Here is a 26,658-nt window from a genome sequence, read left to right as displayed (position 1 = left end):
CCTGGCGGCAGTTACTTTGCCGATGTTGATCCGGAGTTTGTTCCGGTTGACATCTGTCTCCTCCCAGACTTCAGCCTCAGGACCCCCGGGGTGGGGGACAAGGTGGGGACTGGGGCCCAGCCCCTCAGAGGGCCTCCCGGGCAGAATTGGGGGTGCATTCTCCTGGTCACTCAGGTGCTCTCCCTGTAGCACATCCTCGGTGTTCTCCCGGAGCAGGTCCCCAGGCACTGGCGTCACATTGACCACCCTGGAGAGGGCAGGAGGGAGCCATGGGCAAGGCTGGCAGGGGTGCCCTCTCCTTCCATGGCCCTCTCCTACCAGCACAGACCTGGAGACCACCCCCAGGAGCGGGCACAGAGGCAGTCCCGTCAGGGGTGAGAGTGTCCCTAGGCCCATCACCATTGCTGGCCCACAAAGCCTCTGAGACCAGACCACCCTCAAGTTGGCAGGGGCCACAAGGAGATGTAGCCATCTAGCTCTGTTGACTTAGTGGATCCTGCTGTCGTTCAAGGACCTGCCAGATTTCCATTGGCGTTCACTGTCTGGCTTCCTTTAGACCCAGGAATGGGTCTAAAAAGGAGAATCACTTTGGAGATCCTTTTAAATTTAGTTTTCTTTTATTATTATTTTGCAGTCTGGGAGCATAGATTGAAGTTGCCCTGAATATACACTTAAATTTTTTTTTTATTTAATCTTCTTTGATGATTAAACTTTCGAGTTCTTTAAGCAATGTCTGTATGGAACTGGGCACTGTAATGTGCTACCAAGTCCTGTTAAGTCTCCTTCCTAAATGTGTCCCCTGAAGCCCCTGCCCACCTCTCTCCTTGGCTTGCTCCTGGGGCTGGGTGGAGAGCCCCTTCTAACTCCAGCTCCTCCCTCGACCACCTCTGTCTTTGTGCCTCTCACATGGTTCTGAAATTGCTGACCCATCGATTTCAAACATCCCAGACTCAGCTGAGAGTGCTTTGAGGGCAGGAGCTGTAACTTTCAGGTGTATGGCCTCAAGACATGGCCGTTAAATTCATGCATATGAATGATAAGAAACAGATAAACTGTGGGGCTCAGGTAATTTCGCTTAGGGTTCCCTGCTCCCCCAGGGACCCACTAAGGTTAAAAACTCCAAATGAGGAAGATGCCCACTCTATGCTCAGATTGAGGGTGGAGATGTGGCAGAGTTTCCCAAAGTCCCAGAACTCCACTAAGGATAGGAAAGACAGCCAAGTGTGTCCAGGTAGGAAGAGAGGAGAGGAGAGGACCGCCTGCCCTCTTAGGTAACAGCTCCAGGCAGGGGCTGGTGGCTCGCCTTCCTGAGACTCACCCAAACATGGCTGCCGTCTGCCGGGTGTTCTGCTGGGGCGGGGTAGAGGTGCTCGTGGACAGGAGGGCATCGGTGCCTGCCTTCTCCCAGTCAAAGGCCTCATTCTCGGCAATGCCCCTCTCCTTCATACTGTTCTCAAACACTGACATGATCAACTGCAGGGGGTGAGGGTGATGGGAGGACAGAGAGGTGATCCGGGGGCTAGCCAGGAGGAAGGGGCAGTTGCTGGGATCATAGGAGGAAGACAGGGACTTTCCAGGACAGGAATGGGCCTGGAGGGGGCATTGGAAGGAGAAGGGCACATTGATTTTAAATGAAAACATGCACATGATATGCAAATCAACATGCAAATTATCATCTTGGATTAAGCCCCACTGACTGGACATGAACCCTCTGAGATCTGTCCCCTGGTTACCATCTCCAAACCTCCTCTGCCATTTCCACCATGTCAGCAACCCTAAACCACTGGGAGTTTCCAAACCCACGCATGGGGTGCTGCCTCTGCACAGACTGCCCCTCTGCTGGGGCGCCCCTCCCACTCATCCTCTCCTCTCTGCAGCTTCCCTTCTCTTCACTGTAAATTCTCTCCACCATACAGCTGCCCTACAGGGCACAGTGCATCAGTTTGAATTGTCCACATGCCTATCTGTCAACTCTGCATCCCTAGCAGCCAGCACAGGGCCCCAGCCTGGGGGGTGCTCGCAGCTGTGTGGCTTTGGGGATCCCATGAGGCTAAGCCAAGATCAGGGGGCGTCTCTGCCAGGCCCTGGGTTCAGGAGGTGGCAGACAGCTATAGACCCTCTGAGGTCCCCAGAACACTCCACTTCTGGCTTGGCTGTCTCCAGAGCACAGGGCAGTTTCTCTCTGCTGAGAGGACCGGCTTAATTGAGTGCATCCTGTGTGCCTCAGGCTGTCTCTGCTCCTACAGTATGCAGCATCGTGCCTGGCGCGTAGTGGATCCCAGGCAGAACACTGCTGATGTTTCCCCCATTCTCTGATCAGGGTCAGTGGGTCCCATGGGGTGTGGTGATGGACGCTTGGAAAGAGCCCTGGACTCGGAGTCAGAAGATGTGCCTGAGCCCAGCCCTGCTCCTAACCACTATATTGGGCCTCAGTTCCCTCATCTATGAAATGGGCATGATCATCCCACTTGCCTCCCGCAGAGTTTTCATGTAAAGTACTTAAAAGCATTTGGCTTCATTAATTGTTTTTGTTTATTTGTTTGTTTGAGATGGAGTCTTGCTCTGTCACCCAGGCGGGAGTGCTGTGGTTTAATCTTAGCTCACTGCAACCTCCACCTCCCAAGTTCAAGCGATTCTTACACTTTAGCCTACTGAGTAGCTGGGATTACAGGTACCCACCACCACACCCGGCTAATTTTTGTATTTTTAGTAGAAACAGGGTTTCACCATGCTGGCCAGGCTGGTCTTGAACTCCTGACCTCAAGTGATCTGCCCACCTCGGCCTCCCAAAGTGCTGGGATTACAGGTGTGAGCCACCGCACTGGCCAGCTTCATTAATTGTTAAGAGCTGGGGCTGGGCACAGTGGCTCACACCTGTAATCCCGGCACCTTGGGAGGCTGAGGCAGGTGGATCAAAAGGTCAGGAGCTTGAGTTCACCTGGCCAACATGGTGAAACCCCATCTCAACTAAAAATACACAAATTAGCCGGGCATGGTGGCATGTGCCTGTAGTCCCAGCTACTCGGGAGGCTGAGGCAGAAGAATTGCTTGAACCCAGGAGGCAGAGGTTGCAGTGAACAGATATCACACCACTGCACTCCAGCCTGGGTGACAGAGCAAGACTATGTCTAAAAAAAAAAAAAAAAGAGCTGGAATAATAATATAAGCAGCATTCATTATCATCAAAGGCTTGCTTGGAAGCTTAAATGAGTGAATGCATGAAAAGCACTGAGAACAGGGTAAGCTCTTGATAAATCTTGGCTGTGACTAGTTTACAAGAGCATACATGCCTTTAGTGCAGTTAGAAGACCAAGGGGAGAGGCTTGAGGACAAGGCAGGGCTGTGGAGCCTCAGCAGGAGCGAGGTCTGCTGGGGGACAGTCACTCACAGAGTGGTGTCTAGGGAGCGGGGGCAGGGTAGCAGGCTCCCACCTGGTAGTCGGGCTTGGTGAAGTAGTCGAGGCTGGCAATGTGGTCCAGGAAGAGGTGGAACTCTGACGGCATGTGCTTCAGCAGCATCCGGTGCTCATACTTCTCCTTGATCATCCCTACCTGTTCCTGGAGGCAAGAGGCCACAGGGAGATGGAGTCCCAGCTGCCCTGACACCCCTTCTGCCATCTCAGACCCAGCTGCCTGGGGCTCACCTTGTCCTTGATCTTCCTCCAGGGCAGCTGGCCCACCGCAAACTCCACTAGCATGTAGAAGAGGGACCACAGGTCGTCGTGGCGGCCCATCTCCTGGAGGTGGGGGGAGGGAGTCACCTGCAGCTCTCAGGTCCTTCCCTGGGAATGGGCGGCTGACCCTTCTCTGAGGGGCATCTGTCAGGGAGGCCTGACACCCAGGCCCCTAAGGACAGAACTGGGGTCTCCCTGAGGCCACAGCTCCATCCCCAACCCTCCAACACCCACAGAGTCCCACAGCCAAAACTACCGTGTGTGCTTCCTCACCGGACAGGGGTCTGTAGTGAGAACAGAGAGGATGGGGTTTCCGAAACAAATGAGGAAGGGGACACTGAGTCTGCCACAGAGGGGCCTTCCTCCAGCCCAGGGTCTCTGGGGTGGCAGATTGCAGCCCCTGCCCCACTCTCCTCTCCCCACCCCTCCCCAGCAGCACACTGCACCCCGACCTTGCCCCTCCCACCTCCACATCCTGCATCCCGGGCTTTGCCACTCACCCGGTTCTTGTGGGCATTGACCGAGGCATAGCGAACCGTTCCTCGAAACCCGGCCACATTCCGAGGCTGCAGAAGGGAGACCACCAAGAACGTCACCCACCATGCCCTCACCTCAGCCACCTCTCAACCCTGCCACCAAGTCTAACTCTTCACCCTGACCACCTCCCCTGGCTGGGGAGGTGGGCCTGCTCTCTGACCTTCCAGTCCTAAACCCGCCTGCTGACCCTGCTCCCTGCCCAGAGTGGGGAGGAAAATCGCAAGGTATGGATGTGGCATCCCCCAAGAGTACAGGCTAACGGCGAGAGGGGACAGGCCGAGTGTGGACCCCAGAGCTGGGTGGCGCTGATACTGAACACAAGGCCAGGCCAGCTTAGGCAGCTGTAAGAAAAGTGGGTGAAGGGTCCCCAGATCTGGGAGTAGGGGGGAGTCCTCCACTGTCCTCCCCGCCCCGACGGTACTCACGGGCCGCACATCCCCCGTGGTGTTGGTGTACTGCCGGGCCAGCCCGAAGTCCAGCATATAGCACTTCCTGTAGGTGGAGGGCAGCCTGCCCATGGCAAAGTTTGACTGGGGGAGACAGCAGCTGTGAGCTCTGGGGGCCCCAACCCCAGCTGGGCCACCTCAAGGGGCACCAAGAAACAGCTCTGCAGCTGGTGAAGGGCTTTCAGCCCCACATTCACTCGCCCGCAAGGAAATGTCAGTATTCACATGTGTGCACCAGGTCACAGCCTCTCATCTGAGGGGTGGGTGTGATCATCCCCATTTTAGAGATGAGGAAACTAAAGGTCAAAGAGCTTAGGAAGCATCTCTGAGATTACACAGCAAGTGGTGACTCAGCCACGTCTGTACAGCTCCACATTTTTGGGACTCCCCAGCAAGGCAATGTGATTTGGTGTAACTGGTGTGGCTGCCTAAGGCAGCAGGCCTGCTGGGTGGCCTTGAGCCTTTCAACTAACCTTTCTGGGCCTCAGTTTTCATCTCTTTAAGTTGGAGATTTTTTCCTAGCACAAATATTCAAGATGCCACAAAATCAGCTACTTGGAACTCCTTGCCAAGCCCCAGCCCCTCAGTCCCCTTCCCTCGATCCCTCCATCCTTTCCCAGCCCCTTCACCTTCCTAGGTTCCAGAACTGTCAGGTCAGGGGCAAGGGATAAGGAACAGAAGGGAAGAACAGAGGAGAGGCCTGGCCATGGCCGAGGGGCAGGCAGGGGTGCATGCTCCTGGGGAGCAGGGGAGAGGAAGAGATGGGGCCTGGGAAGGAGAGCAGGAGGGGCTTGGGGAGAAGAGGCTGTCCCATCACAAGTCCCAACCATGGTTGCAGAGGAGAAACCAGGAGACCCAGGGAAAGAATTAGGGGTGTGTTCTGGAGGAGGGAACAGAGAGGCGTGTGGGGGCAGTACTCACAGGCTTGATGTCACGGTGCAGGAAGCCCACAGAGTGGATGGCCTCAATGGACTCCAAGATCTGCTTGCCCAGCCGCAATGTGGTGCTCAGCGTGAAGGTGCCTCGCGGCTGGCTACGGCGCAGGTCGGCCAGGTTCCGGCCCTGCATGGGGGTGGAGGTGGGGGGTAGACTCACCCTCACCCGTCATCCCAGACACCATCATTGTGATACTCTTCCCAGCCTCACCCCAAAGGGTTGTGCCCACTGCCCTTTCCCAGGGCCACAGTCTACCTTCCCTTCCCCTACCCTGGAGTCACAGCCCAAGCTCTTAGAGAGGGGAGCGAGGATGGGCCACAGGGACTCACCTGGAGCTGCATCACTACATAGTTAAACTTCTCGTTCCTGCCACAGCCAATGAACCTGCACACATGGTCCTTTCCTGAGGGGCACAGACATAGGTCTTCCAGCTCTTACTCTTTCTTCCTCATTTCCAACCCTAAGATGGGTTCCTAGTGCACTCTTGATTCCTGGTCCCTCCAGTGCTGGCCCTGTGAGCACCTGTCTTGCCACCTCCCTGGCCCTAGCCTCATCATGTCTCCTAGACTCCAGCTCGATTACTTCCTTGATCACCAACCCGGCCTCCTGCCCCATCACTGTCTTAGACCCCGGTCCCATCTCTCCTAGACTCTGGCTCCGTCACCTCCCCCTTAGCTCCTGGCTCCATCCCCTTTTCCCTCTACCACACGACATCTCCTCCCTCACCCCAGCTTCTGATCTCATCACCTCTCTTAGCCCCTGGCTTCATCATCTCTTCCTTCCCATCCCCCTGCCCGAGGCCCGAACCTTGCAACTTCTTGAGCACGGCCACCTCCATCTTGAGGACCTGCTTGGGCTGCTGGGCTGACTCCACCTTGAGGGCCACATTCTCCCTGGTCAGCAGGTCCATGGCCTCGTAGATCTCACCAAAGCCCCCGCCCCCGATCTTTTTCAGCTATGAAGATGAGGGGATAGGGGGTGCTCAGGGATCAGGCTGAACAGCTCCTCATCCCACCTGCTGCTTGGTTGCATCCTTCATTGGTGGGGAAGGGGGGTATCTTTTTTTTTTTTTTTTTGAGATGGAGTCTCACTTTGTCGCCCAGGCTGGAGTGCAGTGGTGCAATCTCGGCTCACTGCAACCTCTGCCTCCCGTGTTCAAACAATTCTCACGCCTCACTCTCCTGAGTAGCTGGGACTACAGGTGCACACCACCATGCCCTCTTAATTTTTTGTATTTTTAGTAGAGACAGGGTTTCACCATGTTGGCAAGGCTGGTCTCAAACTCCTGACCTCAGGTGATCCAGCTGCCTCGGCCTCCCAAAGTGCTGGGATTACAGGCGTGAGCCACTGTGCCTGGCCAGAAGGGGGTATCTTTGAAGGGGCGAACCTCATGTCTCTCTTCTTTGCCCCACCCCATCAGCACCCCACCTCCTCTCCTAGTGCCCTGGGACAGACAGCTCAGCTCCTGAGCAACCACACACACACACACACACACACACACACACACACAGAGCCAGATGTCAGGAAAGGGTAAAAGACCTGTGACCCCGTATAGACATGGAGAAAGCCTAATGTAGGATTCTGAGGAGACACTGGGCCGCCCTTGACCTTTTCTTCTCTAGAAGGACAACAAATATCATGTTCCCCCATCCCCTGTGTAGACTGAGCGACCCCTATCCAGAAGGAAAACCAATTGCCAGACCTCCCAGTCTCAGGGCGGATTGATCCCCTGGGGAAGCCGGCACTTCCTGGGATTGGCAGCCACCCAAGAGTCACAAGAAGGAGAGAGTATGTGGGCAAAAGGGGATTCAGCAAAGGATGTTCGCGGCCCATGCTCACTGCCGAAGTTCACGTCACATCACTCCCTAGGTCCCTGTTCAGATGCCCACAACCAGGATGAGCCTCCTCTCCAGGGCAGCGGGCACTGTGAGAGCGTGGTGGGACCGGCGCCTGGAGGGAATGGAGCAGCGGTCTGACCCTCTCGTCTTCCCCCTCCAGCCTCCCAAAGCAGGCGTGAGAAAGGCGGGGAGGAGAACCTCAATAAAGTGAAGGAAGAGCTGGCAGGGAGCCGAGCAAAGCTGAGTTCTGGGGAGGGGCTCAAAATCATTTCAGCTCAGAGGCCCGGGGGTCCTGGAGGGTGAGGGCTCTGCTGGCAGGCATGGGGAGCAGGGAGAAGGTGCCGAGTTCCAAGCTGAGACTGGTTTGGTTTTAGAAAGATGTACATGACCTCAGAGGAGGTCCACTGAAAAAAGAAAAAGAAAGAAGGATGGAGAGCTTGATGCTCACCCCCTCGGGGAGCTGCCTCACTGGGGGCCTGTCCGCTCTGTGCACCTTCCCAAACCCTCATTCTGTCCTGCTGGCTTGCGACTCTGATCAACCAGCAGACTCTGGCCGCTCAGCCTCCTGCATCTCTGAACCCGCCCCGAACGTCTGTTCAGTACCCAGATGACTTGTGATTGTTTAGTGGTGATTGACACTGCGGGATGGAGGGAGGAAGACCAGGCGGAGCTGGAGGGCTGGGAGTTCCCAGGTTACCATTGAACTCACTCCAGAAAGAGACAGGAGCAGGAAGGGAAGATATGGAAAAGAAGCAGAATGCTGGGTGGGAACTTCAAGGTGCTTGTGTCTGGGAAGGAGACAGGGAAAGAGGAAGGAGGAAGAACAGTGAGAAACCAGAATTCCTTTCTCTTAGAGACGAAATTTAAAGGCAGGATCTCAGAGCCAGGAGGGGACAGACTCAGACTAACGGGAAACAACGGCATGTCTGCCTCTGGGGTACTTTAAACTCTGGGGAGATGCGAATATCTTCTAGATTCCTTTAAGGTTTGCTTGTGCGAGAACAGAGGAAAGGGCAAAGGCGAGGGGAAAACCGCATCTTGGTCTCACAAATGTCATCTCAGTTAATCCCCAAAGGCTCCTGGCAACACAGGTGAGGAAGGTCATGTGATTCCCCATTTTGCACAGAAGGAGAACTGAGGCATGGGAAATGCAATACCTTGCCCCACATCACACTGCTAGTTAATAGCAAAGCCAGGTCCAGGCGCGGTGGCTCCCGCCTGTAATCTCAGCACTTTGGGAGGCTGAAGTGGTTGGATCACCTGAGGCCAGGAGTTTGAGCCCAGCTTGGCCAACATGGCGAAACCCTGTCTCTATTTAAAACTACAAAACATTAGTGGGGCGTGGTGGCGGGCGCCTGTAATCCCAGCTACCTGGGATGCTGAGGCAGGAGAATCACTTGAACCGGGGAAGCGGAGGCTGCAGTGAGCTGAGATTACGCCATTGCACTCCAGCCTGGACAACAAGAGAGAAACTCCATCTTAAAAAAAAAAAAAAAAAAAAAAAAAAAAAGCAAAGCCAGGCAGTTTTCATTTAAACCCAGGCAATCAAATGCAGAATCCATAATGTTACAGAAACTGTGGACCCATCAACATTAAAAGTGTGAGTGCTGAGATTCAAGCCCAGATCTGCCAGGCTCCGAAATCATTGCTAGAGATAAGTCAGGAAGGCTCGGGACAGCCAAGACATTTATGACACCTACTTCCCAATTTCCTAGGGTGCCCTAGGGTATTTCTCTACCACCTTCATTTCCCAGCAGAACCTATTTCTCCTTCTTTACACCCCTTCTTCCACACCCACCCCCCACCCATTATGGAACCTCCATAAGACAGGGAACTGGGTATCTTCACCACCCACTCCACCAACATCCCTTCTCCCTTGCACCACAGCTAGGGCTGACTTATCCATGAGACACAGTGACTAGGCCCCGATACCTTTAGGGGGTCCATGAAAATGTTTTAATTTCTTTTAAAATCATAAGGGAGGCCAGGCATGGTGCCTCACGCCTGTAATCCCAGTACTTTGGGAGGCTGAGGTGGGTGGATGACTTGAGGTCAGGAGTTTGAGATCAGCCTGGCCAACATGGTGAAACCCCATCTCTACTAAAAATACAAAAATTAGCCAGGTGTGGTGGCGGGTGCCTGTAATCCCAACTACTCAAGAGGCTGAGGCATAAGAATTGCTTGAATCTGGGAGGCAGAGGTTGCAGTGAGCCGAGATCTCATCACTGCACTTGAGCCTGGGCGACAGAGTGAGACCCTGTCTCAAAAAAATAAAATTAAAAAAAAATCATCAGGGAAAAAAAATGAACCTTTAGGTCAAAGAGAACAATCTAGTATATAATATTAATATATTCCTCTTTATACCAATGCAGTCATAAAATACAATTTTAAGTGCTTTGTTATGGAGGAAGGGGCCCATGAAAGTCACAATGTGGCCCTGCCCACAGTCCAGTAATAGGAATATTCTCTCAGTCTCCCTTTTCTCCACTCCTGCTAAATTTTACATGATCTCAGCCCCTGCTGAAGGACCTCCCTAAACTAGAGGAGAAATATGACACAATAGGATCAGCACTGGTCCTTGGGAGGAAGGAGACCTGGTTTCTTGGCCAGCTCTGGGTAACCTGGGGTGAGTTTCTTAAACTCTCTGAGCCTCCACTCTTCCTCCTCTGTGAAATGAATAGAGTTGGACTAGAATTGGTCACAAAGGTTTCTTCAGCTCAGTGGTCCTGATTCTTGGATGGGCTGATTCTTGTCAGACAGACCTGACAAGAATCAGCCCATGACACCTACTAGTCATGGAAATTTGGCAAATTAGCTAAGCAATTTCCTCAGTTTCCACACCTGTGAAATGGGATTAATAAATGGGAATACAAATCTACTTGGTAAGTTCTTGAGATAATGCACATGAGGCATTTTGCACAATGCCTGGCAACAGTGAATGCTCAAAACAAATACTAAGTCATTATTACTATTATTGTTTGCTATTCTGATTCTGAGAAGCACCCCTCAAGATGAATAAGATGTTATTATTTTATGTTTTTAGAGACAGGTTGACCAAGCTGGATTTGAACTCCTGGGCTCAAGCGATCCTCCTGCCTCAGCCTGCCAAGTATTGAGGATTTATTTATTTATTTAGAGGAGGAGTCTTGCTCTGTCGCCCAGGCTGGGGTGCAATGGCATGATCTCAGTTCACTGCAACCTCTGCCTTCCAGGTTCAAGTGATTCTCCTGCCTCAGCCTCCCAGGTAGCTGGGATTACAGGCGCCCACTGCCACACCCGGCTAATTTTTGTATTTTTAGTAGAGATGAGGTTTCACCGTGTTGGCCAGCCTGGTCTCGAACTCGTGACCCCAAGTGATCCTCCCACCTCAACCTCCCAAAGTGCTGGGATTACAGGTGTGGGCCACCATGCCTGGTCCACGTATTTATTTTTAAATGCCACATCTAGTGCCACTGACCCCCTTTTTCTTCTGGCCACCAAGATCTATGGGCAGTTTGCCTTGGTTCCTGAGCTCTGCCTCCCACCTCAGTGCCATCCTCACTTGGAACAGGCTGAAGGGAAGCATGTGGCCCCTCACCCTCTCTAACACTCCAGGGGTGGGGGTCGGAGGTGAGGAGAGGTTGGCATGCTTGCCCTCCCCCCAGCTCCCTGCTCCATTTCGCTCCCCACTCATCTTCTACTCCTTCCCTCAGAAATCACAAAAAAGTTCCAGCCTAAACTCAACATGTGTGTAAAAACTGTCTTTTCCTCACCACTTCAGTGCAAATGTCATTCTGCCTCCAATCCGCCAGAAACTAAGCTCCGGTGCCAGGGGCCCCGAGGTTTCGGAGGAACACTCCTGTCTTCGCCAGACCCTCGTTCCTTTTATTACTGCCCTGGCTCTTCCTCCCCCTATTTCTGTACTCTCCCTCTCAGGAAGTCCCCCCTCTGGGACATAAACAGCCCCTTTCCTCATCCCTTGGGGACCCCTAGAAGTCTCCTCCTCTTCATCCCTTCCACTCCCAACCCCCAGTCCCAGAGACATCTCTGAAAACGTCGCCACCGTTGCCTCTTTCTAGGTTTCTAGGGGACTTGCACGGCCGGTGGCTGTTGCCGTGGAGACCCGCCTGCACCCGGGCCTCACCCTCCTCTCCAACCCCGCACTCCCGTGAACTGAGCCTCCCCACTAAAGCACGCGGGTGCGCACACGCGCCAAGCACACACGCACACACACACGCACACACACACGACTCAGAGGTCAGGAGTGTACCTGACCTCTGTTGTTCTCCCTCCCCTCCCCCTGGCTCCCCACTCCGGTGCAGTCCCACAGGCTCACACACGGGTTTCCCCACACTGCCGCCCACAGTCTGCCCCACATTATCCTGCCCCCACAATAATAAGAGGACACCAGAGCGCTATTAAGTGACGGAAAAAGGGAGGTGATTTACAGTAGGTCTCGCTCCCCAAATACTATCATTCCCCCAGCCCTCACGCGCCCCCTCCGAGGCAGGCCCGGCTCCCGAGGAGGCTGAGACTACAACTCCCAGCAGGCCGAGCAGCCCGAAGCCCCGGGCTGGAGGAGCAGGGCACGCCGGGAGATGGAGTCTCGCCGTGCTGCACCTGCCGCAGGACCCGGCGAGGGGAGGAGGCTGGATGGAGAAGATGGAGTGCGGGTGCGGCGGGAGCAGCCTGCAGGGCCTCTTTCCCCAAACCCAAGCCTTTCCGTCCTCTGCGGAAGCGGAGGGACACATGCTCGTCCACTGCCCTTCTCCAAGGTCCGTCAGAGAAAAAGCTCCCTCCCCCACCCCTCTTCCTCCTCCCCACACTGGCCTCTGCAGCTCCTGCCCAGACATCCAACCAGGAGTTGTTCCGGGCTTGGCCTGACCAACGTGACCTAGCGGGAAGAGGGGTGAGAGAGGGCGGGGCTCGAGAGAGGGCACTGGGAGAAAGCTATTGTCCACACGTGTTGGCAAAAATAATGACCTGCAAGCAGTATGCAAATGAGCTTAGAAGCACCTCCCTCTTAGGGTAGGGGAGCGGAGGGCACCGGTTTTAACAAGTCTCCAGGTCCTCGCCTCCCTCCCCGCTACCCTCCCTCTGTCCCGCCGGGTCACTCACTCACCACCTTCCAGCGATCCTTGACCACGTAGTTGGCCGGCAGGATGTCGGCCTGCTCCCCTCCCCCACTCATGTTGGTTTCGTCCTTAAGGGCGGCCGCTAGGCACTGCATCCGCCAGCCAGAGGGAGGGGTGTCCGCCGGGCCTGCCCTGAGGGGGCCATCTACCTAGGGGAGTGAGGAGGGGCTGTGAGGGCGGGCTGCGGACCCAGGACCACCTGGCAGATATGGAGGAGAGGAGCTCCACTCCTGCTCTGCATTCTTCCTGGCCCCACTGGACAGATGCTCCAGGAGTTACCAGGGGAAAGATTGTATAAAGGCCAGTGCAAGGGAGATACAGACTACAAACTAGAGATGTTTAAAATCAGCAACAGGACACACATGTTGACCAATGAAGAAGAGGAAAATGACAGTGAACAGGCCGAGGGGAAAGAGACATACTCTAACTGATGCCAGGAAGACTTGCTGACCAAGGGGGCATACCAGACTGGGACCCTTTCCCTTGTAGGGGAGGCCTGGGCTTTGGCTCCCCCTTAGGGGAGTCCCTGTGCCACAAAATGTCCATGGAGCTGTGCAACAGAGGCTTAGTGAAAAGGGAAGACCTGCTACCCAAGGGGTGACCCATGGGACACCCACACCAAAGTGACCTGCTAATCAGCCCTGGGAGATGTGGTAATCAAGAAAATGAGGGGAGGCACTAAAGCCCCTTGAGGGTGGTGTTAACTGAGGGGGATGGAGGTGCTGAGAATCATACACCTTTCTCAGGGTGAGCTGAACCCACTGACACAGCCATGGGGTTGGGAGGTCAGGATATAAGAGATGGGGTGAACACAGGTGATGGACTCAAGACATGGATTTCAGATAGACAGCAACCTTGTGGCCACTCCAGAGGGACAGAAGTGGGCTGAACTGGGGAGGACAGGAAAATGGAAGGGGCCTAGCAGGAGGCAGGAGAAGTGAAAGAGAACAGCAGGTCTGGGTGGGCATGGAGTGAGAGAGCCTCTGACCACACCTTTCTGTGTCTGCTTACGAATCGACAAGAAAGAACACATCTCTCCTCGAATTAGGACAGGTAGAACTTGGATATCCGGGAGAGTTTCCCAATGGCGGGGGTTGGGAAAGACAGGCACATGTTACTGGAGAAATGCCCATGTGTGCATGTGTGTATGTCTGTGTGTGTATCTGTGCATGTATCCTTCTGTGTGTGTATGTTTCTTTGTGTGTCTTTCTTTGTCTATCTTTTCTGTGTGTCTGTGTGCTTTTCTACATGTATCTCTGTATCTGTGTGTTCTTGTGTGTGTTTTGTGTCTGTGTGTGATATGCATGTGTGTAGGCAAGGGGCCAGAAGACATGACTTTCTGAGATTTCTGCCAACCCAGGACAGGATTTGGAACCAGGATATTTTCCTCTTCTCTTTCCCTCACACTTTTTAGAAGCACACTACCGTGCCCTCACAATGACCCTGGAGAGTCACAAATAGAGAAAGAGGGAAGTTACTTAGGCTGGGGTTTGGGGGTTGCGGGTCGGGGGAGGAAGGTGGCTAAAGAGATGTATAGATGGGGTAGAAACTACATAAACCCACCTTTCCTTGGGATGAAATAACTTCCCAGGGCTCTTGCATCTAGACATCCTGCCATAGGGGACAGGGTGGGACGTGGAGGTGTGGAAACCACCTTCCAATTCATGATGGGCCATGGTGGACATATGGAGAAGGGATCTTCATGGGGAGGGACGCTGCCACTCCTTTTCTCTTTCTTCAAGTGCCTAAGCTGAGCTGTTTCCTCCAATCCTTACAACTTCAGAGCATCAGGACTTCCCTCTTTCTGCCAAAGTGGGATATGGGGCATCAGGAATTTGAAGGGCAGTGAGGGCAATGGCAGGATGAAGGGAGAGGTAGGGATGGGGGTTCTAGAATAAAGGTGGAGGAGACAGGTTGAGGACAAGACTGAAGAAGCAATTGAACTGGTGGGAGGGGGGCCTTCAGAAGCTAAACTGGGTGAACTCTGGTGGGCTTTCCAGTCCTGGGACAGTGGATCTGTTAGGTTGATAAGGAAAATTTGTGTCCTGCTCTCATTTTATAGATGAGCAAACCAAAAAGAAACAGATGAGGCAAGAGAAGGAAGAGTGGAGCCAGGAAGATAAATGAGGGTTACCTGCTTCTCCCTCTCCACCCTCCTTCTCTCTGTGTCTGAGGACTATGCTCAGCTGAGACTGGGTTGGATGATACAAACATGGGACACTTGGCTGCCCCGTTACTGCCGCCTCAGACCCCTATGTGCACATGGGGGCATGGGCGCATGGTGAAGGCGAGGGCTTATGCAGGAGTTTGTATGAATATCTGTCAGAGAGTGCAGGTAGGAGCATGTGGGGCCAGTGATGGTACACAGGGGTACGTGGAACTGGTGGGAGCTCATCATGACCTGTAAATACAAGTGTTGATGTGTAACTCTGCAAGGTGTCAGCAGGTGTGTGTGGGAATCTGGGAGCCCAGGTAAGGAGAGGTGATGGAGACTAGCGAGGGGTGATGGGAACAGGTGAAAGAGGTGTGGAGGGAGGCAGAGGGGAATGGCAGGGATGAGGAGCGACAGGATCAGAGGAGGGGAGTGGGTAGGATAGAGACCCGTGAGAGATAATGATGACAGGCAAGGAAGAGATAGGACCATGGGAGGAATCTCTAGGCACAGTTGAGGGGGTGAGGAAGTAGGTAAGAAGGCAGGTGGGAGGCATGGAGGGACTGAGGACAGGGAGGGAGGTTACGGAGACAGCCGAATGATTCGTCAGGGATGACAGGAGAGCCAGGGGTGAAGCCATGGGGACAGGGGACGGAGGTGAGTGGGGAGGAGCAAAGTGCCCGGAGGACGGGTTGGGGAGGGAGGTCTGTGTGCTGGGGACAGGGAGCGGCTCCAGGCCTCGGCGCGGCCCAGGCGGTGTAGGCCAGCGTCCCAGCCCAGCGGGCGGCGACGGCAGCGCGGAGGGGAGCCCAAGAAGGCTGCGCTGGGAGGCGAGCCAGGCGGAGCCCCCTGAGCCCACGAAGGAGCCCCCGCCCCGACCCCAGCCCGCCCCGCCCCGCCTCACCTGCTCTGTGCCCGCTGCGGCTGCGGCTGCGGCGGCGGCGGAGGCAGCAGCTCCGGGCGGCGCATCCCCCGGGGCCGGGGCGGGGCGGGGGCGGCTCAGTGCGGCGTTGGGTGACCCACTCCCTCCGGCGGCGGCGGCCTTCCGACCCGGATCATCCCGGCCCGGCCCGGCCCCGATCCTCCTTGGGCGACGGCGGCGGCAGCGGCAGAGCGGGGAGCTGCCCACAATGCACCGCGCCGCCAGCATCAGCACCAGCCCTGACATCACCGCCCGCCGCCCGCTCTGACATCACGGCTCCTCCTCTGACATCACGTTCCGACGGCCCCGCTCCGCTCTCCTCCAGCCCTGGGACTCTCTGGCTGTCCCGCTCCAGCTCTCAGGTTCTCCTTACAGCTCTCTGCCACTCGCTTGACTCCATCTCCCAGCACAGCCCCATCACTCCTTACCTGTTCCCATAAAACTCACCTGTCTCCATCACCCTTTATCTTCCCCACTCCCAGCATGTCTAAAATTCCTCACCTGACCCATCAGTCTCGCCTGATTCCCCACTCCATCCTCTACATGTTTATATCGCCTTCCTCTCAACTCATCCCCCTCTCCTGTACCCATCCTCCCATACGTCCCCATCACCCACCACTTCTGGGACCATCCCACACTCGCACCCACCACCCGTCATGTGCAATTCTCACCTCACCACCTATATGCTTTATCTTTTGGCTCAATCTGTGTCTCTCTTTCTTTGGCCCTTTCTTTCATTTGTGGACAAACTCTGCCATTGGTTTTTACTGCTTACCAAATAAGATGGACACTCTTTACTGTAACATCAAAACATCTTCCCAACATGGACCCATAAGGCCATTACTCCCCTTCTGACATGTTGGGTTACTCAACAACTCAACATTCCAACATTCCTTGAACAACAAATTCTGCATGCCGCCTGTCTCTTTCAGTTTCTTCCTTTTTTTTTTTTTGTTTTTTTTTGAAACAGGGTCTCACTCTGCTGCCCAGGCTGGAGTGCAGTGGCACAGTCTCAGTTTATTGCAACCTCTGCTTCCTGGACTCAAGCGAGTCTCCAGCCTCAGCCTCCCAAATATTTGAGACTACAGGCATGAGCCACTATCCCCGGCTAATTTTTGTATTTTTTGTAGAGACGGGGTTTCACCATGTTCCCCACGCTGGTCTTGAATTCCTGAGCTCAAAGCCATCTGCCCACCTTGGCCTCCCAAATTTCTGGGATTACAGGCATGAGCCATTGTGCCCAGCCAGTTCTTTCCTTCCTTAATGCCTTCAACAAATGCATCAGAGCAACTTCAATAATAATAACAACAACAATGGGCCAAGTGCAATGGCTCATGCCTATAATCCCAACACTTTGGGGGACCAAGGCAGCAGGATCGCTTGAGCCCGGGAGTTCAAGACTGGCCTGGGCAACATAGTGAGACCTCATCTGTACAAAAAATTTAAAAATTAGTTGGGTGTGGTGGTGTGCACCTGCAGTCCCAGCTACTCGGGAGGCTGAGGGGGGAGGATTTCTTGAGCCCAGGAGGTCAACACTGCAGTGAGCCGTGATTATGCTACTGCATGCCAGCCTGGATGACAGAGCGAGACTCTGTCTCAATAATAACAACAACAACAACAACAATTGCAGCAGTTATTTACTTCTGCCAGATACTACTCTAACTTTACATATGTTAATTGCTTTAATCCTGATGACAACCCTATGAAGTAAGAGTACTATTGTTATCCCTTGTTTTATAGATGAGGAAACTAAGATACAGACAGGTTAAGTAATATGCATTGGGTTACACAGCTAGAAAGTGGCAGAGCTGGAATTCAGTCCCTGGCTCTGGAGTCCATGGTTCTAATCACCACATTGGGAGGAAAGATCATTGAGCCTGCAAGAGTAGTCAGGGAAGGCTTCTTGGAGGAGGTACATTCAACTGTAATTTGAGGAATTAGTAGAATTAGTAGAAGTTTGCCAACAGACAAGTGGGACCAGGGCAGAGCATGAAAGAGACTTCCAGGCTGAGAAGACAGCATGAGATGAGGCTGGGGCGGGCGTGTGCAAGATCATGAAGGATCTTGTGTGCAGTGCTAAGAAGATTAGATTTTATCCATTTGGTTTTTGGAAGTGTAGTGGATACTGTGGAGAGCCATTCAGATCTCCCTCCAGAATGTAGGTGCTTATTCTCCCAGATATGAGATGTTGAAGGCTGACTGCTTTCAGCTGACTTGTTCTCTGGGAATTGCCCTTGGCCAAGGGAGCTGCCTCATCCAAGATCATACCCCCTTCCTGGGACATCCCACATCCAGTTGATGAGTATAAAGGCCTGACCCCCTTGCTTCAACTGGGGACAGCTCTGAAGGGATATCCTATTTTCAAAATTAATAGGGACAGCTGAGGCTTCTATTGAGACTATATCAGAGCTCAACTTCCCCTTCCATGCAACCTTGCCTTCTTCAGTCCTCCACAGAGGTTGATCACCAGAGCACTTCCCAATAAACTTACTGCGCGATCATCTCTGTCTCAGAGGCAGTGTCCTGGAGAGCCTGATTTTCAGATAGGAAACCACTGAGGAGTTTTGTGCAAAGATGAGACATGGTCTGATGTGAGTGTTGGGTTAGAATTCTAGTTTCTTTTTTGCTTTTGTTTTCAGTACTTTAAAAATGTTGCTCTATTGTCTTCTAACTTGCATTGTTTCTGATCAGAAATTTGCAATTTTCCTATCTCTGTTCCTTTGTATGAAATATATGTCTTTTATGCATCTGTTTTTTGCTTTGTTTTGTTTTGTTTTGTCTTTTGAGACAGAGTCTGTCTCTGTCACCCAGACTGCTGGAGTGCAGTGACACTATCTAGGTTCACTGCAACCTCCACCTCCCGGGTTCAAGTGATTCTCCTGTCTCAGCCTCCCGAGTAGCTGAGATTACAGGCGTGCACTACCATACCCAGCAATTTTTTGTATTTTTAGTAAAGACAGCGTTTCACCATGTTGGTCAAGCTGGTCTCAAACTCCTGACCTCAAATGATCTGTGCGCCTCAGCCTCCCAAAGTGCTAGGATTATAGGCATGAGCCACCGCGCCCAGCCCAATGCCTCTGGTTTCTTTTAAGATTTTCTCTTTGTCACTGGATTTAGCTATGTAAGCTATTTTATGATGTGTCTTTTTTACATAGTTCATGTTTTGTAGGGAAAAGAGATCAGACTGTTACTGTGTCTATATAGAAAGGGAAGACATAAGAGACTCCATTTTGAAAAAGACCTGTCCTTTAAACAATTGCTTTGCTGAGATGTTGTTAATTTGTAGCTTTGCCCCAGCCACTTTGCCCCAGCCACTTTGACTCAACCTGGAGCTTACAAAACATGTGTTGTATAAAATAAATGTTTAAGGGCTGTGCAGGACGTGCCTTGTTAACAAAATGTTTACAAGCAGTATACTTGGTAAAGGTTGTCACCATTCTCTAGTCTCAATAAACCAGGGGCACAATGTACTGCGGAAAGCCACAGGGACCTCTGCCCTTGAAAGCGGGGTATTTTCCAAGGTTTCTCCCCATGTGATAGTCTGAAATATGGCCTCGTGGGATGAGAAAGACCTGACTGTCCCCCAGCCCGACACTCGTAAAGGGTCTGTGCTGAGGTGGATTAGTAATAGAGGAAAGCCTCTTGCAGTTGAGATAGATAGTGGAAGGCCACTGTCTCCTGCCTGCCCCTGGGAACTGAATGTCTCGATATAAAACCCGATTGTACATTTGTTCAATTCTGAGATAGGAGAAAAACTGCCCTATGGTGGGAGGCGAGATATGTTTACAGTAATGCTGCCTTATTATTCTTTACTCTGCTGAGATGTTTGGGTGGAGAGAAACATAAATCTGGCCTATGTGCACATCCAGGCATAGTACCTTCCCTTGAACTTAATTATGACATAGATTCTTTTGCTCACATGTTTTTTGCTGACCTTCTCCTTATTATCACCCTGCTCTCCTACTACATTCCTTTTTGCTGAAATAATGAAAATAATAATCAATAAAAACTGAGGGAACTCAGAGGCCGGTGCCGGTGCAGGTCCTTGGTGTGCTGAGCGCCAGTCTCCTGGGCCCACTGTTGTTTCTCTATACTTTGTCTCTGTGTCTTATTTCTTTTTTCAGTCTCTCGTCCCACCCGACTAGAAATACCCACAGGTGTGGAGGGGCAGGCCACCCCTTCATGTTTCTTGTGCTTGGGTTTGAGATTCTTGTATCTGTGCATTTATACTTTTCATCAAGTTGAGAAATTTTTCAGCCATTATTTTCTTAAATATTTTTTCTGCCCTCCCCTTTCCTTCAGGGACTCCAATTACCTTGTGTATTAGGCCACTTGAAGTTGTCCCACAACTCAGTGATGCTTCACTTTTTCCCAGCCGTTTTTCTCACTGTGTTTCATTTTGGATAGTTTCTATTGCTGTGTATTCAAGTTCACTAATCTTTTCTCTTACAGCATCTAATCTAATATTAATTCCATCCAATGTATTATTTTTCATTGTTGTTTACAATTCTGGAAGTTCGATCTGGGTCTTTTAAAATCTTCCATATCTCAGTTTTTTCTTCTAACTTCTTAAACATATGGAATAATTATAATGACTACTTTAATATATTTTTCTACTAATTTTATCTAAACAATTTCTGGATTAGTTTCAACAGATTTTTATTCTTACTATGGGTCATATTTTCTGCTTCTTTCCATATCTACTAATTTTTTACTGGATGCCAAATACTGTGAATTTTACCTTGCTGAGTCCTGTATATTTTTATATTTCAGTGAATATTATTCAGCTTTGTTCTGGACTGCAGTTAATTTTTAAGAAGCAAAAACAGGCCGGGCATGGTGGCTTATGCCTGTAAATCTCAACATTTTGGGAGGCAGATGCAAGAGGATTGCTTCAGCCCAGGAGCTCAAGACCAGCATGGGCAACATGGAGAGACCCTGTCTCAAAAAAAAAAAAAAAATCAAAAATCACCCAGGCATGGTAGCATGCATCTGTGGTCCCAGCTACTTGGGAGGCTGAGGTGGGAGGATCACTTGAGTCCAGGATGTCAAGGCTGCAGTGAGCCATCATCATACCACTATACTCCAGCCTGGGTGAAAGAGCAAAATGCTGTCTCAGAAAAAGAAAAGAGAGAGACAGAGACAGACAGACAAAGAGAGAGAGAGAGAGAGAAAGAAAAGCCAGTTTGATCCTTTCAAAGTTTACTTTAAAGTTTTATTAGCTTAGACCAGAGCAGCGTCCAGTCTAGGGTTAATATTTCTCTGCCACTAAGGCAAAACCTATTTTTTTTTTTGCCACCAAGGCAAAGCCCTATGAGTTTTCCATATGAGCCAGTAGGAACAGGCACTAGTTCCATCCCTGTATGAGCTCAAAAATTGTTAACTCTGTGGCTTTCAGATGTTTTTCCCTACCACGGATAGTTCCCTCATACACATGTGTTGATCAGTCCTCAGCTATCTATTCATGGAACCCTCTGAACCTCTCCAGAGCTCTCTCTCCTGTCCTGTACGCTCTCCTGCAAACTAGTGGCCTTGGCCTCCCTGGACTCCCAGCTCTATCTCCTCGATCAAAGAGACAGCCAGGCTCAGCCTGGGTTCCTCCATCCTGCAGCCTGGTAACCTTGCAGGCAATAAGCTGGGGCAAATATAAAGCTCGTCTACTTTTTTTCAGTCTTTCAGGGATTACAGTACTGTTCTGTGCTGACTGATGGCCAGTGTTCAAACATTATTGCTCTATATTCATATATTCTGTCCAGTTTTTTAGTTGTTAAAGATGGGAGGGTAAATCTAGGTCTTCTGCTTCTTGGCCAGAAGAAGACATTTGATCTGGGTGTTACACGGCAGGAGTGTGAGGATAGACTGGAAGAGCTTCCCCAGATGCTTGATTTCTGCCTTCTTTGAGTCACTCAGTCCTTTGCACATTAATGCATGGCGTTAGCCTGATTTCTCCTATTCTTGAGCTAAGGCTGGCTCCCCCCAAAGCCAAATGGAGTAAAAAATCTCAGATGCTCTTCTTTACTCCTTTCTGTAGCTCTGTTAGTGCCCATTGAATGTCTCACACAAAATAAATGCTTTTAAAGTGTGTCGCCAACCTGTACATTAAAAGGGATTTAAGGCCGGGCACAGTGGCTTGTGCCGGTAATCCTAGCATTTTGGGAGGCTGAGGCAGGAGGATTATTTGAGCCCAGGAGATCCAGACAAGCCTGGGCAACCTGGTGAGACCTCGTCTCTCTGGAAAATAAAAAATGAATTTAACAAAAATTAGCCAGGTGTGGTGGCGTGCTCCTGTGGCCCCAGCTACTCAGGAAGCTGAGGTGAGAGGATCGCTTGAGCCTAGGAGGTCGAGGCTACAGTGAGCCATGATCATGCCACTGCATGCCAGCGTGACAGAGCAAGATCCTGTCTCAAAAAAATAAATAAAGGGGACTTAAAAGATAAATAAAAATAGGTAAGGTTAAACTATACTGTCTAGAAATGCACATTTGGGTGATAAAACCATAATGAAACTTAAGGGGCCGGGTGCGGTGGCTCACGCCTGTAATCCCAGCACTTTGGGAGGCTGAGGCGGGCGGATCACGAGGTCAGGAGATCGAGACCATCCTGGCTAACACGGTGAAACCCCATCTCTACTAAAAATACAAAAAAATTAGCCGGGCCTGATGGCAGGTGTCTGTAGTCCCAGCTACTCGGGAGGCTGAGGCAGGAGAATGGCGTGAACCCGGGAGGCGGAGCTTGCAGTGAGCCGAGATCGCGCCACTGCACTCCAGCCTGGGCGACAGAGCGAGACCCCGTCTCAAAAAAAAAAAAAAGAAAGAAACTTAAGGACCTTTAATGAGTTTTTGTCCTCACTATAAAAGTAAGGGCAGTGGTTACTTTTGGAGGGAGAAAGGTGGCTGTTTGGGATGGTGCACATGGAAACTTCTGGGTAGTTGAAGATCTATTTTGAGATGATATGGGTGCAAGAGTGTTTGTCTTATAATAATTCATTTGTTTAGGTGGTTTTCTGTAGCTGGGTTTGATTTTATAATAAAAGTATAATTTTATTGGTATACCCCCGCATGAATGAATGGTGAATTATTAATACTTCTGGGTATTTGAAGATCTATTTTGAGATGATATGGGTGCAAGAGTGTTTGTCTTATAATAATTCATTTGTTTAGGTGGTTTTCTGTAGCTGGGTTTGATTTTATAATAAAAGTATAATTTTATTGGTATACCCCCACATGAATGAATGAATGGTGAATGATTAATACATCTGGGCATTGAGTATCAATGGTTGCTCACATCAAAACAGAGAGACATCCCGATGCTATGTGCCCATGTTGGGATTACACACCACCCCTTGTGAAATAGTGTTGCCCAAATTCAACCTGAATCTGACTAACCCTCTACATCCAACTCCAATGTACAGGAAATAAGGAATATAGAGGAACATGTCCAAAGACATCACAGGGATATAATTGGCAAACTTCAGACTGAAGGAAACTGCAGGATGAGAGAGAGAAAGATAGAATATATGGGGGAAATGTATATATTAAAATAGACTTAAAAGGCATGTCAACCAATCATAATATGCGGATCTTGATTTTAAATAAATTACAAACATTTATAACATTTGTAAGACAAGAAATTTGAACACTAATGGAATATTTGATGACATTAAGAAAATCTTGTTAAATTTTTCATCTATGATATGATAATAATATTTTAGTTCCTTTTTTTAATAAGACGGGGTCTCACTATGTTGGCCAGGTTCGTCTTCAACTCTTGGCCTCAAGCAATCCTCCCACCTCAGCCTCCCAAAGTGCTAGGATTACAGGCATGAGCCACCAAGCCCAGCCTTGGTTACATTTTTAGTAAAAAAGAGTTATCTTTTAGAGACATATATAAAAATATTTATAAATGAAAAATGTAATCTGAAATTTGCATCAAAATAGTACAGTGAGGAAATTTAGTATGAATACAGATGAAACAAGACTGGCCATAAATTGATAATTATTAAATCTGATACTATTTTCTCTACTTCATATTTTGCTTGTTAAAAAGTTTTACTGTTGCAAATGGCAGGATTTCCTTCTTTTTAAAGACTGTTTAATATTCCGTTATACACACACACACACACACACACACACACACACACGTATTGCCACCACATCTGGCTAATCTTTTAAATTTTTTGTAGAGGTGGGGTCTTGCTTGTTGCCCAGGCTGGTCTCAAACTCCTGGATTCCATCAATCCTCCCACCTCAGCCTCCCAAAGTGCTGTGATTATAAGCATGAGCCACAGTGCCTAGCCTACTGTAGCTTTATAATATATTTTGAAATCAGACATGAATGAACATGGAGGGCATTATAGGGAAATAAGCCTGTCACAGAGGGACAAATAATGCCTAAATTCAACTCATATGAAGGATGTATAATGGGCAAACTCATAGAAGCAGGCCAAGCCTGCTAACAAAAATTGGCCAGGTATGGTGGCACCTGCCTGTAGTCCCAGCTACTTCGGAGGCTGAGGTGGGAGGATCACTTGAGGGGTCGAGGCTGTAGTGAGCTGTGATGCCGTGATGGTGCCACTGCACTCTAGCCTGGGTGACAGAGTGAAACCCTGTCTCAAAAAAAAAAAAAAAGGAACCTTTCTGTCACTCCCAAAATGTTTTCTTGTGCCCTCTGCAGGCAATTCCTGCTCCCACCCCCAGCCTTAGGCAACCCCCAGCATTTGGTCTGCTTTCTGTCTCACCAAATATGCCTTTTCTGGACATGTCAAATAGAATCATATGATATGTAGTCTTTCGTTATTCTCTGTATCAGCATATAAATTTGACATTTTCCATAATAAATATAATTTTTGTTTAATTGAACAATGACTTACATATGTATAGCACTTTATTTTTAAATGGATTTTATTTTTTAGAGCAGTTTTAGGTTCACAGCAATACTGAGCAGAAGGTACAGAGAGTTCCCACACACCTCTGCCCCCACAAATGCACAGCCTCCGCCATTATCAACATCCCTACTGGAGCGGTACGTTTGTTACGATCGATGAACCTACATTGACCATCATTATCACGCAAAGTCCATAGACTACATTAGGGTTCACTCTTCATGTTGTACACTCTATGGGTTTGGATAAATGTATAATGACATGTATCCACCATTATAGGATCAAACAGGGTAATTTCACTGCCCTAAAAACCCCCTGAGCACTTTGTGTGTGTGTGTGTGTTTTTTGGTTTTTTTGTTTTTTTTTGAGACAGAGTTTAGCTCTGTCGCCCAGGCTGGAGTGCAGTGGCGCGATCTCGGCTCACTGAAAGCTGCGCCTCCTGGGTTCACGCCATTCTCCTGCCTCAGCCTCCCAAGTAGCTGGGACTACAGGCGCCCGCCACCATGCCCGGCTAATTTTTTGTATTTTTAGCAGAGACGAGGTTTCACCGTGTTAGCCAGGATGGTCTTGATCTCCTGTCCTTGTGATCCGCCCACCTTGGCCTCCCAAAGTTCTGGGATTATAGGCGTGAGCCACCACTCCCGGCCTTTTTTTTTTTTTTTTTTTTTCAGACGGAGTTTCGCTCTTTTCACCCAGGCTGGAGTGCAGTGGCACGATCTCACTCACTCCACCTGCCTCGGCCTCCCAGAGTGCTGGGATTACAGGTGTGAGCCACTGTGCCTAGCCTATATTTTCTAATGTGCCTTCACATACTTCACTGCACCATGCTCAAACCAGGTGAGTAGGGCAGGATAACATTTCTTACCAATTTTATAGATGAGGGAACAGGCTTGGAGAGTTTAAAGGACCTGACCAAGGTCACAGAGATAGTAATGGAATCAAGATTGGCCTCCTGGGGCCGGGCACAGTGGCTTATGCCTGTAATCCCAGCACTTTGGGTGAAACCACATCTCTACTAAAAATACAAAAATTAGCTGGGCGTGGTGGCGGGCACCTGTAGTCCCAGCCACTTGGGAGGCTGAGACAGGAGAGGTGAACCTGGGAGGTGGAGGTTGCAGTGAGCCGAGATCACACTACTGCATCCAGCTGGGGCGACAGAGCAAGACTCTGTCTCATAAAAAAAAAAAAAGAAAGAAAGAAAAAAAAAGAAGACTGGCCTCCTGTCACCTGGTGAGATATTTTCCCTGTCAAGCTGCCTCGCTAGGCTCCCCACTGCCCTCATTCCTCCATCCCATCACTTAGTACCCTGTTCCTCCAACTCGGGCCTCTCTGCATTGAGCCAGAAGGTCTGAGCTGCAAGTCATGGCTCGCTCTGAGTCCTCACCCAACTGACAGTGGATTAGAACCAGTCTCAATGCCTTGTTTCCCAACTGGAGAAACACAAAATGTCCCTTCTACACTTTTACTCTTCTATTCAAAATATCCCTTCAGCCTGAGGTAGAAAGGAGATCCCAGCCAGAGCAGAGATGTGGCCCCCAAAGAGATGGGGGCTGGCTGGTTTATGTATTGATTTATTTACTTATAAGATACAGAGGCCACTTTAGGAGGCCGAGGCCGGCAGATCACCGGAGGTCGGGAGTTCAAGACCAGCCTGATCAACATGGTGAAACCCCATCTCTACTAAAAATACAAAATAAGCCGGGCGTGATGACACATGCCCTGTAATCCCAGCTACTCGGGCAGCTGAGGCAGGAGAATTGCTTGAACCCAGGAGGCGGAGGTTGCTGTGAGCCGAGATCTCACCATTGTACTCCAGCCTGGGCAACAAGAGGGAAACCCTCTCTCAAAAAAAAAAATAAATAAATAAAAAGATACTGAGAAACAAGATGGTGTGTGTGTGTGTCTGTGAATGTGTGTTCCTTGTCTTTGGGGGGGAATGGAGGGAAGGTGTGAGCGAGGATAAGGAGTGTTGGGGAGATTGCCTGTCAAGTCTGCTGGCACATGAGGCCTCCTTCCTAATCTGTGTATGCATGTTTGTGTGTGTGTGAGAGAGGGCACCCGGAGGTGGAGGGACAGGTGTGCAGCTGTGTCTTCATGTTTGCCCCATGGTCCGTGTATACCTAGCTGGGCCCAGCAGAGCAGTGGGCAGAAATACTCTG

General features: G+C 50.6%; 1 protein-coding gene across 2 annotated transcripts in view; it reads right to left on the bottom strand.

Moving 5' to 3' along the window:
- The window catches only part of TTBK1 (tau tubulin kinase 1), a 44,803-nt gene extending 28,962 nt beyond the window's left edge, over positions 1 to 15,841 (bottom strand). The window contains exons 1-11 of one of the 2 annotated variants that reach the window (XM_016955558.3): positions 15,601 to 15,841; positions 12,532 to 12,693; positions 6,400 to 6,547; positions 5,922 to 5,995; positions 5,578 to 5,718; positions 4,636 to 4,740; positions 4,174 to 4,239; positions 3,644 to 3,736; positions 3,432 to 3,557; positions 1,319 to 1,473; positions 16 to 247 (exon numbers count right to left, since the gene is read on the bottom strand). In XM_016955558.3, the coding sequence (XP_016811047.2) occupies positions 16 to 247; positions 1,319 to 1,473; positions 3,432 to 3,557; positions 3,644 to 3,736; positions 4,174 to 4,239; positions 4,636 to 4,740; positions 5,578 to 5,718; positions 5,922 to 5,995; positions 6,400 to 6,547; positions 12,532 to 12,639 (1,248 nt within the window). In that variant the 5' untranslated portion in view covers positions 12,640 to 12,693; positions 15,601 to 15,841. The remainder of the gene's footprint in view (positions 1 to 15; positions 248 to 1,318; positions 1,474 to 3,431; positions 3,558 to 3,643; positions 3,737 to 4,173; positions 4,240 to 4,635; positions 4,741 to 5,577; positions 5,719 to 5,921; positions 5,996 to 6,399; positions 6,548 to 12,531; positions 12,694 to 15,600) is intronic. The other variant, XM_054685837.2, reaches the window with a different exon arrangement.
- Between the last annotated feature and the right edge of the window lie 10,817 nt (positions 15,842 to 26,658).

Source organism: Pan troglodytes, chromosome 5, assembly GCF_028858775.2.
Source record: "Pan troglodytes isolate AG18354 chromosome 5, NHGRI_mPanTro3-v2.0_pri, whole genome shotgun sequence".
NCBI lineage: Eukaryota > Metazoa > Chordata > Mammalia > Primates > Hominidae > Pan > Pan troglodytes.
This window is presented reverse-complemented; position numbering and strand designations above follow the sequence as displayed.